The sequence below is a fragment of the Muscardinus avellanarius genome (genome assembly GCF_963383645.1).
Source record: "Muscardinus avellanarius genome assembly, chromosome: 14".
Classification (NCBI taxonomy): Eukaryota; Metazoa; Chordata; class Mammalia; order Rodentia; family Gliridae; genus Muscardinus; species Muscardinus avellanarius.
The window spans coordinates 48,400,398-48,415,110 of NC_137800.1; the positions used below are offsets into that span (position 1 = coordinate 48,400,398).

General features: G+C 39.2%; 1 protein-coding gene across 1 annotated transcript; it reads left to right on the plus strand.

Annotated features, from left to right (window-relative positions):
* Positions 1 to 8,232: 8,232 nt before the first annotated feature.
* Positions 8,233 to 13,941, plus strand: LEPROTL1 (leptin receptor overlapping transcript like 1; the record flags this gene model as incomplete). Its single annotated transcript, XM_080710136.1, has 3 exons — positions 8,233 to 8,303; positions 11,898 to 12,084; positions 13,825 to 13,941. The coding sequence occupies exons 1-3, from the start codon at positions 8,266 to 8,268 to the stop codon at positions 13,939 to 13,941; spliced, it is 342 nt and encodes a 113-aa protein (XP_080566262.1). The 5' UTR covers positions 8,233 to 8,265.
* Positions 13,942 to 14,713: the final 772 nt, after the last annotated feature.

A 14,713-nucleotide genomic window follows, 5' to 3' on the forward strand; every position in this document is an offset into this window, starting at 1 on the left:
AGCCGCCCCCGGCCCACCCCGCGGCCGCCGCCCCCTCTGGCCCCGGCCGCCCCCGGCCCAACACCAAGTGGTCGGTGATGTGTCGGGAACCCGGGGCGACTGGGGCTTCTTGCAGGCGTTTGCATTCAAGAGAGAGGCGGGCGCGCTGAGTGTGGTTTTAAGGGTCTTTGAGGGATGCCAGTTGTGGGGAATCGGTGTCATTTTGCATTCCAGCGCACTAGTGCGATCTGCGGGCGCGGTGACGGCTCTTTCCGAAATCAGGCAGTCCCGTCCACACCCGGGCACTCCTAAATCGGATGCTTTCTCATCCCGGCGTTCGGGGAATGCAGCAGACCCCTTAAAATCCTCAAGGGTCTTCTGGCATCCTCCCTTCTTCACAGCTGCACGCTGAGGCTTTTTCGTGTGTAAAAGTTTGAGGTTTTTAAAATTTATTTTTATGTGGAACATATTGAAAATGGCATACATCCATACCATGCTTGGTGCCCTCCCCCCTCCCAACAATGAGTGTCCAGGTTAACCATGCCATACTTATATTTTTACGCAAATTCGATGTCGCTCCTTCATTAATCAACCTCAGCCTTCTTCCTCTCCTGTCCTTCCATTCTAGCTTTGGTGAGGTTTGTTTGGGTTTTTAAGATATTGTGGGTAGGGAGCTGGGGGAAGCTGACTAGGCGCTGTGTAGGCGCTGTGTGCATGTATATCCTCATCGCTCTGAACTTCATTATGTGAGACTACGACGCACGAATAAGAGCATATTTAAAATCTAGATAGAAGTTACAGCTTAATGAAAATTTACTGTTTTCGTGTATAGTCTTTAGAAAGAGCCAGTGTTGCACTCATTCCAGCCGTTAAGTAGTTTTGTTGTCAGTGTGATTAGGAGCCGTTTTCAGTTTACTTCTCTAAACGATTTACATTGATTTCTTGACCTGCCGCTTTGTAGAAGGGACAGGCAAGTCAGAACGGGACAATTTGAAAAGCAATGGTTTTTCTTTGTATTTTCCTAGTTGAGCTTTCCCAGGGTCACATACTTAGTTTATTTTTAATTTCTTAAAACATTTCATTTCTCATATAAACCTTGTTGCATGAGTAATTAGAATACATCCTAATTTCCTTTTGAGGTCTAGTAAGACCGTTTAAATCCTTATGTGAAAGGGATCTACTGTAAAAATGTAGTTTTTAGGATGTTGCCTGTTTCTCAGTGCTTTCCCATTTCTTTGGTGTAATAAGGGATTCTCTCAAGAAAATCGCTTTATATGTCCTTCCCCAAATCTAGAATATTAATTAGGCAAAAGTGTTTCAAGTAGAATTATACTTGGTTGGGTGTCTGTGAGACTTTATGGTTATTATTGTTTATCAAGATATTTCTTCCTGTTGGCCTGCCATTTTTATATTAAGAACCGTTGCTCAAATTAGCAACCCATACCATTTCTCAAGCCGTATGTTTATTACTTTTTGATATTACTGGATTCCAGGCTTGAAAACTGGCATATTCTATTCCAATTTCTTTGTAATCACAGAGCGAGCACCATGTCTCTAGAGAATGTTGCCAGATAATTGGAGTGTTCCATCCCTAGGCTAGAGGCTTTGGGAGTAGAAACCAGATTCATGTAAGTCTTCTCTTCCAAATATTGCATCACCCAATTACTGTATAAATTCTTAGCTTGCTGATGTGTCATTTAAATACTACAGTTTAGCCGGGTGTGGTGGCGCACACTTGTAATCCCCGTGCTTGGGAGGCAGAGACAGGAGGATCGCGCTGGTTCGGAGCCAGGCTTGCTGGCTTAAGAGACCCTGTTTCCAAATAAAAAAAATATAAAATAGGTCTGGGAGTGTAGCCCGGAGGTAGAAGGGCTTCCAGGAACCCCAGTACCACCAAAAAAAAAAAAAAAAAAAAAGATAAATACTACAGTTTATATACAAAAGTCAGCCTAATTGCAGATTTCATGAGTCTGAGGAAACTTTACAAGTTTTGAGAACACTTTGGAGCAATTTATTTAATCTCATTAACTTTTATCTGGTATGGCTGTGACATGAGATATCCCTAAAACTGTTTTTGAACATATTTTTGTGTGTGAGATAGGAAGTTACACCCCCAGCCCTTTTTATTTTTATGTTTTAGAAACAGGCTCTCAGTAGGTTGCCAGAAGTCTTAAGGTCTGGACTGGTCTCAAACCTGTCAAGAACTGAGATTATACCACGCCTCGCTTGAACCCGCGCGTGCGTGCGTGTGTGTGTGTGAGTGTGTGTGTGTGTTGCTAGAGATTTAACCCAGGGGCATTTATCTCGGAGCTACACCCCAGCCTGATTTTTTATTCTTTTTTTTTTTGTGTGTGTGTGTGTGGTACTGGGGGTGGAACCCAGGGGCTTTTCTACCTCTGGGCTATACTCCTAGACCTATTTTATATTTTATTTGGAAACAGGGTTTCACTAAGTTGATGAGAGCCTCACTAAGTAGCTGAGGCTGGCTTCGAACCTGTGCAATCCTCCTGTTTCAGCCTCCCAAGCGCTGGGATTACAAGCATGCACTACCACGCCCAGCTGATTTTTTATTCTTGATTTTGAAACAGAGTCACACTAAATTGGAGAGGGCCTTCCTAAGTAGCTGAGGCTGACCATGAACCCAGATCCTCCAGTCTCAGCCAGCCTCCCAAGTACTGGGATTACAAACATGCACCACCATGCCAGGCTTGAACATCTTTTTAATGTTGAGTGTTGAATTAAACTTAAGTTTTATCCTATAGTATTTTGATTCCCCCAACAAATCCAAGGGCCTTATTTTTTCATTCCTTGCATTTGAAAGAAATTAGATCCTAAGGTATTAATAACATTTCCATTTATATATTAATAACTTTCTTCCAGTATTAATAGATTAATAGTCACCACAGTTATAATAAAACAATCTTTTGTGTTTAAATTTTTGTTTTGAGTGCCTGAACCTTATTTTCTTTTAGTTTCTTAACCGTGTGTGTGTGTGTGTGTGTGTGTGTTACTGGCGATTGACCCCAGAGGTATTCTACCTCTGAGCTATATCCCCAGCCCTATATTTTAACTCTTTATATTTATTTATTTATTTATTTATTTATTTATTTATTGGTGCTACTGGAGGTGGAACCCAGAGGCTTTCTACCTCCAGGCTATACTCCCAGACCTATTTTATATTTTATTTGGAAACAGGGTCTCACTAAGTTGCCGAGAGCCTCACTAAATAGCTGAGGCTGGCTTCGAACCTGTGCTATCCTCCTGTCTCAGCCTCCCAAGTACAGGGATTATAAGCGTGCACCACCACGCCCGGCTAACTCTTTATTTTAAAACAGGGTCTCACTAAGTTGTGGAAGGCCTCATTAAGTAGCTGAGGCTGGCCACGAACCTGCAATCCTCCTGTCTCCACCTCCCAAGTACCTGTGGAATCACAGGCCTGCATCACCAGGCCTAACTGACTTATTAAGAAATCATTTTTCATTAACCTTTTAAGAATATAGCCAAGCATGGTGGCACATGAGACAGGAGGATTGCAGGTTCATGGCCAACCTCAGTAACTTGAGGCCCTCCACAATTTAGTGAGACCCTGTTTTGCTTTAAAAAAATAAATAAGGCTCAGAGGTCAAATGCCTCTGGGTTCAATCCCTGGCACCACCAAAAGAAAAAAAGAGTGCTCAAAGAATTTAGATTTACTCTTTTTAAAATCAGAACACAAATGATTATTTTCTGCAGTAGAACAGAGCTACCCTCAGAGACCATCAAGATCCTAAGGTTACTTGTCCCTTGCCAAGATTACGGCAATTTTTTTTTTTTTTTTTTAGATTTTTCTGCTGATTTCAAATGTTTTTAGTCTTCTCCCAGAGGACAGTTCTTGCTTGTATACAGCTCTTTCTCTATTTCTCATTAATTTTAATGTGGGAAACAAAATAATCAAACTTTTAAAAAAAAATTTGCCTGTATGTCATAAGATAGATGTACCATGGATTCCCTTTGAGAAGAGAAATTACTTTCCATGAATTTTGTTCTGTGTATGTGAATTAATCTATTGAAAGAAATATATAAATAAGCACAGATGATTCTTTAAAATAAAAAATTTACTGTTTGAATTCACACCTGGCAATTTTGTCACAAAAATGAATAAATAATCTCTGATTAAGAGGTTAGGGCCTACTTATAGAGAATGTTAGCCTTAGTTATATAGGCTTTGCAACATCTGTTTCATCTCTTTGTGTAGAAGTGTTCTGGATAAATGACTTCTGAACACTTAAAGTGTTACTATTTAGTATTTAGAACTTGAATGTTTGGCAACAATATTTCAAAAAGTGAGACATATAATGGGTCCCAAGCACTGAAAACAAGGGGGGAGGGTTAATTTGCTGTGTTTTTCATAATGTTTTATAATAGTATCTCTAGTGTTCAGAAAATGGTTTGCCTTTTAGATCCAGCCCAACTCCCATTTCAGAAAAGACAGAACTGAGAGTCAGATAAATATTTAGATAACTAGCTAGTGGGCAGGAGGGACTAGAACCTGGCACCTTTTTTTTTTTTAATTATTTTTATTGGTGCATTGTAATCATATATCACATTGGAATACAAGACTTGAGAGGATATATAAGCACACATCATCCTATTAGCCCTCATCCAGTCCCCATCCCATTCCCTCCCCCTCCCTCAATCCCATGCTTGTTTGGTGATTAACTTTGATACATTTGTTTATATACCTCCTGCTTTTTAAAGAGGCTCCATCCTCCCCTATTCCATACCCTCTGATAGGTCACCTTAATTGCTTCACTATAGGGCCCTTTCTATAGCTCGACCTCTTCCTGTTGCCCGTTTCTGATAGGTCACCTTAATTGCTTCACTATAGGGCCCTTTCTATAGCTCGACCTCTTCCTGTTGCCCCTTTCCTCCTAGTTATTGCTGATTAGGGGAAGCATCTGGTTTTTATTTTCTGCGATATTTCCCTGTGCATGCCGTGTTGCAAGTACCGATCCCACTCTTGAAGGCCCCAGTAGTGGCCTGGCTACCCGGTGGACTGATCCAGACCTCGCTGGCTCAAGCAGCGGCCTTGCCTCATGGGAGGCCCCGATTCTGGTCTCTCTGGCCCGGACACCAGCCTAACCACTCGGCTGGCTCCGATCCCGGCCTCGGTGGCCCCAGCACCGGCCTAGCCTCAAGGCAGGCTCTGATCCCGGCCTCGGAGGCCTCAGTAGCAGCCTTGCCTCACGGCAGGGTCCAATCCCGGCCTTGCTGCCCTCGGTACCGGCCTAACCCCTCTGCAGGCTCCAATCCCGGCCTCGGAGGCCCCAGTACCGGACTTGCCTCACGGCAGGCTCTGATGCTGGCCACTGGCCCCGGCATTGGCCTAACCCCTCAGCAGGCTCCAGTCCTGGCCTTGGAGACCCCAGTAGCGGCCTTGCCTCACGACAGGCTCCAATGCCGGCCATTGGAACCTGGCACCTTTTAAGTCTCAGATCTGTGCTGTTTCCACTCTGCTGTATTCATTCCACGAGTACTTGTTATTGATTGTTAAGAGCTGAAATACAAGCACCAGCAACAGAAAAATGTGCTCCCTGCTCTCATAAAGCAAACATTGAGAAGGAAAGACAAATAAAAATATTATGAAATTATATCTGCAATAACTGAAAAGAAGAAGCTTGCAGTACAGAGAGGGCCTCTGCCCCTTCTACCACATGGTTTACTTCCTCATTTCTTGTGGATCTCTGTTGATATATCATCTCACCAAAGACACTTTCTAGGCCCTATTTCTACACTTCTAAATTTACACTTGAATCCCTTACCCTACCTGATTTTTTTCATCACTGAACATTTATTACTTCATTTTTTAAATAATTTTATTCTCCCACTAGAATGTTGTCTCCATGAGAAATGGAGCTTTTTTTTTTTAATTGTTCTATCTCCAGTAGCAAGAACAATATGTGATATACATTAGGAGCTCAATAGATATTTGTTGAATGAATGAATGAATGAATGAATGAATGAATGAATGAAAATATATATAATGGGGAATTGGTCTAGTAGGGAGGTTTGGAAAAACTTCACTGACAAAGAGATGATTGATCTGAGAGCTGAAAGAAAAGTAGGGTTAGTAAGCAGGAAGAGAGAGGGGTCAAGAATCACACTCTGCTCCATGATCATGAATGGCCATGTATAGTCACTGCCAGATCCCCAGCACCTCTTGCATACTTAGCTTCAGTTAGCTTCATACTTAGCTACCATTGTCAGTGGATGTTTTTGATTATGTTCATTTTAGTTCTGAAGTTAATATCAGTAATACTTGATAGTATTTAATCCATTTACTGTTAATTTTGGTTTGTATATGTTAACTTTCTTTTGGGTGTTTTGTTCAGTCAGTTTTTTGTTCTTGTTACAGTTTAGGGGTCATTTTGTTTTTGGTACTGGAGGCTGAACCCAGGGGCATTCTACCTCCAAAATATACCCCTAACTTTCTTTGTTAATTAATTAATTAGAAATAGAGTCTTGCTAGGATTACAAGTATGCACCATGATACTCAGCTCTATGCATCTTTTAATTTTTAATTTGTCTGTTAAGGTTAGTAGACCCTATTTATTTAAACAAAAGACAGAAATTATTCTCTTAGTCACTGTAGCTGTAGAAATACATGTTATGTAGAACTCAAACTGATAACTTATTTCTATGCTCAATCCTAAGTCATTTCTACTCATTGGTATGTGTTAAAGCATTTTGAAATATTTAGTATTAGTCTTTAGAAACACTGTCTCAAGGCCTAGTGCAGTGGCATACTCCTGAGGCAACTTAGACTTTGTCTTAAAATTTAAAAAAAAAATTAAAGAGTTGGGCATATCAGAAATGGAATGCTCCTGGGGAACTCCAGTACAAAGAATAGAGGAGGGAAGAAAGGAAAGGGAGAAATAAAATAGTAGTACCACAGAGGGGTTGAACCCATTTTCCTATAGATTTTTCTAAGATATAAGAGGTTAGCAGAGAAAACCCAGTTATAGTTGTGTAAACCACTTAAAGATCTGTAACAAAATTAATTGAATAAAATCATTAACTATAGATATGTTTGGACTTTTGTTTTATCAGTTTGGAGGTTTTGTTTATTGTTTTGAGATGTGGTCTTACCTTGTTGTACAGCTTGGTTTTGAGCTGCTGTGCCCAAGCAGTCTTCCTTCCTACCCTGTTGAGTAGCTGGAGCTGCAGGCATAGACCACTGTCCCAAGCTCTGTCAGTTTTATGCATTTTGAGGGTGTATATTGAAGGAACAGGAACTGATTGGGCGAGGCTTGCCCCTAGGACGAAGCTTCTAAATCAAGAAGAATTGAGAATGTGGAGCTTTTCCATATAGTGCTTTTTGAAACTATAATGATCAGCTGGGCATGGTGGTGCATGCTTGTAATCCACAGTACTGGTAGTCTGAGACTGGAGGATCACAGGTTCTTGGCCAGCCTCAGCTACTTAGTGATGCCCTCCTCAACTTAGTGATACCCTGTTTCAAAATAAAGAATAATAAAATAGGACTGGGGGTATAGCTCGGAAATATAATGCCTTTGGGTTCTATCCCTAGTACACCATACACACAAAAAAAGAAATTGTAATGATCTATGGAATAAGTGTAATATTAATGCCTAGAGGGGTATTGATCCTGTGGACTCTGATATTCATTAGAAATGGAACCAGCAATTGGGGAATGTGGTGGTGTGTCAAACAGGTCAAAACTCTGGAAATCACTAAAGGTTGAGTATCCCTTATCAGAAATGCTTGTGACTCTAAAGTGTTTTGGATTTTGGAATATTTGTGTATACAAAATGATACATCTTTGGAATAGGACCTAAGTCTAAAACACGAAATTCCTCTATGATTCATCTATACCTTACACACATTGCCTGAAGATATTTTTATAATATATTTACCAATTTTATACATGAAAAAAGTTTCATATTATGAAATGTTTCACTTTTGGCACCATGTCAGCACGCTGAACATTTCAGATATTGAAACATTTCAGATTTAATTTTCAGATTAGGGATGATATTCTATATCACTTTTTTTGCCTTAAAATGCCACTTATTCTGAGACTACATAACTTAAACTTTTGAAGACAGGGAATTTTATAGTACATTTAGGTCTGCGGAGTATATTGTTTTGCTGCTGGGATTATAAGTAATATTTAGACTGCTAATATGAATATTAACAAAATATTTACTTGGTTAATTGATATCTCTGTTGGACCTTTGCTTTGCAGCTTTGATTAGTTTGTCCTTTGGAGGAGCAATTGGGCTGATGTTTTTGATGCTTGGATGTGCCCTTCCAATATACAAGTATGTGAAATTTTTATCTTTTTGAAGAAGAGTATTTATTTAAGGGTTATTTTTCTACTTTTAAAGTTTTTAAAATAATTTGTCTTCTACTATAAAAGTCATGCAGAGAAATACTTACCAAACACAAGCCTTTTTAAAAGTCATCACTAAAAATTTATTTGTAATATTATTAGCATACCAAAGTATAAAAACATTCTTGGTTATTATCTGCTTTTTGACCAATGTCTAATCTATAATGGCAAGATGGCAACACAATAGCTCAGCCTATTGCTCAGTTTTGAACAACTATTGATAATATTAAATACAAGAAAATTAAAAGGCATCTGTTTATAGAAACTCCCATAAGCAGAATGAGAACACAATTGACCTAAATATGATGTCAACAATTAGAACTTTTAAAAATTAACATTTAAGAGTTGGGTTAGTCAGGCATAGTGGCGCATGCTTATAATCCCAGCGCTTGAGAGGCTGAGACAGGAGGATCCCACAGGTTCGAAGCCAGCCTCAGCTACTTAGTGAGGCTCTCAGCAACTTAGTGAGACCCTGTTTCCAAATAAAGTATAAAATAGTTCTGGAAGTATAGCCCAGAGGTAGAAAAGCCCCTGGGTTCCACCCCCAGTATCAAAAAAAGAGAGAGAGAGAGAGAAAGAGTTGGGATATAGGCTCAGTGGTAGAGCACTTGCCCAGCATGCATGAGGCCCTGAATTCAATTCCCACCACCACAAAAATAAGAAAAATAAATTAATATTTAGATAAATGAGTAAGAAAAAATAGACTACGCAATAGAAAAACGAATGACCAACACAAAAAGAAAACCACACATTGCTAATAAGTACGTGAGAATGTACTCCGCCTCATTCAACTAAGTGAAATCTATTGGCAAAAATAAGAGGCAGGGCCGACTGGTGCTGTTGGGTACTGTTACAGCAAGGAGGATTAGGAGTTTAGGTGTGTTTTCCCTGAAGACCAGTTTGCTTGTAACTTGTAGTTCTTGGAGCTAGCCTTCTACTTCGTTGACTCTCACATAAATCTACTTACAGATATTTGCAAAGATGTATGTGTTTGTGTGTGTATATATATATATATATATATATATATATATATATATATATATATATATATATATATATATAATTGAGGGAGAGTATAGATGTCCATGGCAGCCTTTTTATAATAGCAAAAATGGAAAACTGATAGCATGGTAAATATCAAAAGAAAATTGGCTTAATTATGGTACATCCATCAACGACCATATTAAAAACCTTAGAAAATGAGGAAGAACTCCAAAAGCTATTATAAAGATGATCAAATATATTTTTAAATGAAAACCAGTGCAATAACCCCATTCACCTTTTTTAAGTTTACCTATATGGGATTGTAGAAGAGTCCACAAGAAGCTACATAAGAGAGTGGAAAAGAGAAGGCAGGAAAGACTTGAAGAATTTTTAGTTTTTATTTTATTTATTTTATTTGGGGAGGGGTACTTGGGGTAGAACCCAAAGGCTTCCTATCTCTGAGCTATCCTTCCATACCTATTTTATATTTTATTTGGAAACAGGGTCTCACTAAGTTGCTGAGAGTCTCACTAAGTAGCTGAGGCTGGCTTCAAACCCGTGCGATCCTCCTCTCTCAGCCTCCCAAGTGCGGGGATTACAAGGGTGTGCCACCATGCCCAGCTGAATTTTTAGTTTTTAATTTTTTTGCCTTTGTATTATCTTAAATCTTTTTCTTTCTTTCTTTCTTTCTTTCTTTCTTTCTTTCTTTCTTTTTTTTTTTTTTTTGGTACTGGGGATGGGGCCCAAGGACATTCCACTTCTGAGCTACATCCCAGCACTGTTTTTTATTCTTTATTTTGAAATGGGGTCTCACTGAGTTGCAAAGTGCCTCACTAAGTAGTAGCTGAGGCTGTCTGTGAACCATAATCCTCTTTTCTCAGCCTCCCAAATAAGCCACCATGCCAGCTTTAAATCTTTTTCTTAAGCATATATTCCATTTGTAAATTTTATTAAAATGTCTAGGAAAAGATTTTTAGGAAAAACATACAAACAAGTTTTTACTTAATATAAATATCTAGGTACATGCAAATCTTTAAGATGATGTGTAATTTATTCTGTGGCAGTTTTAAAGACCATCTGTTTATTTTTAGCTTTTATTTTGAAATGATTCTAGACTGTCAGAAATTTGAAAATAGTACAGAGATTCCCTCTGCTTCCCTCAGTCGTGACATCTTATATAATCATAATTATCAAAATCAGGAAGTGACATTGGCACAATACCATGATGACTAAACACCATCAGTTTTTGTTATGATAAGTTTTACATTCTGACAGTACTGAAAGTGTTCAGCATTACCTTCCATTAGTTTTCTATATTTGGAGAGTTCCTGGTGACTTGAGAAAAGCTTGGGAATAGGTGTTTTAGCTTTGTGATAAAGCAGGATATCAAAAGGTGTGACTCTGTTCCAGGCATAGTGGCTCACGCTTGTAATCCAGTATTTAGGAGACTGAGACAGGAGGATCGCATTCATGAACAACCTCAGCTACTTAGTGAGGTTCTTCACAACTCAATGAGACCCTGATTCAAAATAAAAAATAAGAGCCGGGTGTGGTGGCGCACGCTTGTAATCCCTGCGCTTAGGAGGCTGAGACAGGAGGATCTCGCAAATTCAAAGCCAGCCTCAGCTGGTTTAAGAGACCCTGTTTCCAAATAAAATATAAAATAGGTCTGGAGTGTAGCCCAGAGGTAAAAGGGCTCCCAGGAATCCCAGTACCACACACACACACACACACACACACAAAAAAAAAATAGGGCTAGGGGTGTAGCTCGGAGGAAGAATGCCCCTGGGTTCCATTTCCAAAAAAAGTGAATCTTGAGTTTTATAAATTATTGTTAATTATCTTATTTTTCAGCCAGGGATAGTGGTACATGCCTGTAATCCCAATACTTGGGAGGTTGAGACAGGAGGATCACAGGTTTGACCCCAGCCTCAGTAACTTAGCAAGGTCCTCAGCCACTTAGTGAGGCCCTATTTCCAAATAAAAGAAAAAATAAGACCAGGCATGATGGCTCATGGTTGTGATTCAGCCTCAGCAACTTAGTGAGTCCCTCAGCAGTTTAATGAGACTTTATTTCAAAATAAATAAGCCCAGTGTTATGGCACATATCTTTAGTACCAGTACTTAGAAGGCTGAGACAGGAGGATCACAGTTTCAAGGACAGCCTCAGCAAGTAGTGAGACTTTGTTTCAAAGTAAAAATAAAATAGGACTAGGATGTAGCTCAGAGGTAAAATTGCCCTGGGTTCGGTCCCCAGGACCACAAAAAAATTAGATTTGGAGCCTTGATTCAAATTGATAAAACTTAAAAGGCATTTTCTTTAATATTAGAAAAACTTAATATTGTGTTATAATTGGTTTTACAGGTAATGTAACTAAAAATGTTTCTTATTTCAGTGTTAAGCTTGCAGCTTTTCAACTGTAACATGTTTTGTACCTTGCAATTCCTTTGGTCTTTAAAAAAAAGAGAAGCATATTTTTGAACCTAGGAAAGTAACACAGAAAGCAGAAACTACATTAACTTCTTTTTCTTTTTCCAGCCAATACTGGCCCCTGTTTGTGCTGTTTTTTTACATCCTTTCACCTATTCCATACTGCATAGCAAGAAGATTAGTAGATGACACAGATGCTATGAGCAATGCTTGTAAGGAACTTGCCATATTCCTTACAACAGGCATCGTTGTCTCTGCTTTTGGACTCCCTATTGTGTTTGCCAGAGCGCATCTGGTGAGTAAATTTACTTTTCTATGAATAATTTTATATTAGACTTTTTTGAGGAAGTTTTTGTTATTGACATGAAAAAGAGATGAGAGACATAGAAAGCTAGAAGAGATTAAAATCTTTGTTGTTTATTCTAACTAATAAAAACGATATTTTAAAGAACATTGCATGGGTCTGTAGCAGCAGGTGGCTTGCTAAATACCGGTCTATCAGAATCAGACCCGATAACTCACCCAGTGCTGACCAACCACAGGCCTGCCCTGTGACACTGAAAACATGGAGGACATAAGAACACTGTTCTCTGAAGGCATAAGAGTGTCAGAGCAGAAAGGGCTGGGCCACGTATACACAGTTCTTTTTCCCAGATTCACCAGTCCAAATCACGGCTCCATCGCTGGAAAGGTAGAGAAGGCAGCAATGACTGGCTTCCCTTCAACATGGAGAAAGCAACTAATCACTCTCCCTGCTTCTTCAAAAGAAAATATGCACAAGAGTGTTTTCATCTCTAGTGCTTTAAATGTAATCTATTTTCTAAGTAGATTTTTTTATTTATAAAGAGAACAGATTTCTTTGTAAACAGAAAATTGTAGATTATGCGGTATTATCATTGCCCAGATGTTAAGCTTGTTTTTGAACAGTTACCACCTCTTATACTTCCTGTCATTTAAAACAATCAAAGATAATACTGGGCATGCTGGTGCACGCTTGTAATCCTGGTACTTGGGAGGCTGAGACAGGAGGATGACAGGTTTGAAGCCAGCCTCAGCATTTTTTTTTTTTTTTTTTTTTTTTAGTGGTACTGGGGTTCCTGGAAGCCCTTCTACCTCTGGGCTACACTCCCAGATATTTTATATTTTTATTTGGAAACGGGGTCTCTTAAGCCAGTGCGACTGGCTTCGAACCTGCGTGATCCTCCTGTCTCCGCCTCCCAAGCGCGGGGATTACAGCGTGCCCACCACGCCCGGCCCTTAGCCTCAGCATCTTTTTTTTTTTTTTGGTGGTACTGGGGTTCCTGGAAGCCCTTCTATCTCCGGGCTACACTCCCAGACCTATTTTTACATTTTTATTTGGAAACAGGGTCTCCTAAGCCAGCGCGCGCGGCTAGCTTCGAACCTGCGCGATCCTCCTGTCTCAGCCTCCCAAGCGCGGGGATTATAAACCTGCGCCACCACGCCCGGCTAGCCTCAGCATCTTAATGAAGCTCTCTGCAACTTAGTGAGACCCTGTTTCCAAATAAAATATAAAATAGGTCTGGAGGTATACCTCAGAGGTAGAAGGCCCCTGGGTTCCCAGTACTAATATAAATCAATCAATCAACCAACCAACCAAAGATAAATAAAAACAGCAATTTAAAAGTACCATTAAGTAAGCAGGGCATAGTGGTGCATAGTTGTAAACCCAGAACTTGAGAGGCAGAGACAGGGAGTATTGCAGGTTCAAATCCAGCTTCAGCAACTTAGGCTGTCAGTAACTTAGTGAGACCCTGTTTCCAAATAATAAAATAAAAAGGGCTGAGGGTGTAGCTCAGAAGGAGAATGTCACTGAGTTGAATGTCCAGTACCACTAAATAAATAAATAAATAAATAAATAAATAAATGTACCATTAAGTGTTCAGTACCGTGAAAGTTACTACAAACCATGTTTGCCTTAGATCATGATTGGCGTACAGCTAGAACCTTGATTTGCTTTTTGTTTCCCTTTTGTTTTTAGATATCTATTAACTGAATGTCTGTCTTATTTCCATAGATTGAATGGGGAGCTTGCGCACTTGTTCTCACAGGAAATACAGTCATCTTTGCAACTATACTAGGCTTTTTCTTGGTCTTTGGAAGTAATGATGACTTCAGCTGGCAGCAGTGGTGAAAGGAGTTACTGAACTGTTGTCACTTGGACTTGTCATCTGTGACCATCCGTGCACACGGGAGATGGAGCAGTAGTACTGAATGGTGGAGCAGGCCTCTTGGGGTATTCTCTGTGCACCCTTTCACCTTTATTGTATGTGTACTATTCTCACAGAGACTTGTGAAGGATTAAAGGATTTTCTCTTTTGGAAAAGCTTGACTGATTTCACACTTATCTATAGTATGCTTTTTGTGGTGTCCTGCTGAATCTAAATATTTATGTGTTTTTCCTATTCAGTTTTTTTTTTAATCAGAATGCCATGTTAAACATTTTTTTAAATGTAGCAGCCATTTGCATTATTTTAGGAATTCTGAATTCTCCTGGCTGTATTACTAGGCTAAAATACATATTTTCTCTTAAAATTAGTTAACTTCCATCATTATTAAAAAAAAAAAAAGCTTTAAATAAGTTAAATCAGTCAAGGTGATATTGCTCCCAATCTTACACAAACATATCAACCATTGACATACCTTATAGACTATCTACTCAGTGCAAATATAGCTGCATTTATACCTCAAAGGGGCCAAGTATTAATGCCCATGCCCTCTATAAGGGTTGCTGGTTTTACATGTAGACAGGTGTTTTGTGAATTCAAAATTATTTTATGAAATTGCTACAGAGGAGTGTTTTTCTTCTCAATTGTTAGAAGGATTTATGTTAAACTTTAAGGTAACATGTAAAAACAGATTTTTGAGATGGTTTTTATTTATACTTATTATATTCAAAGTAGAGT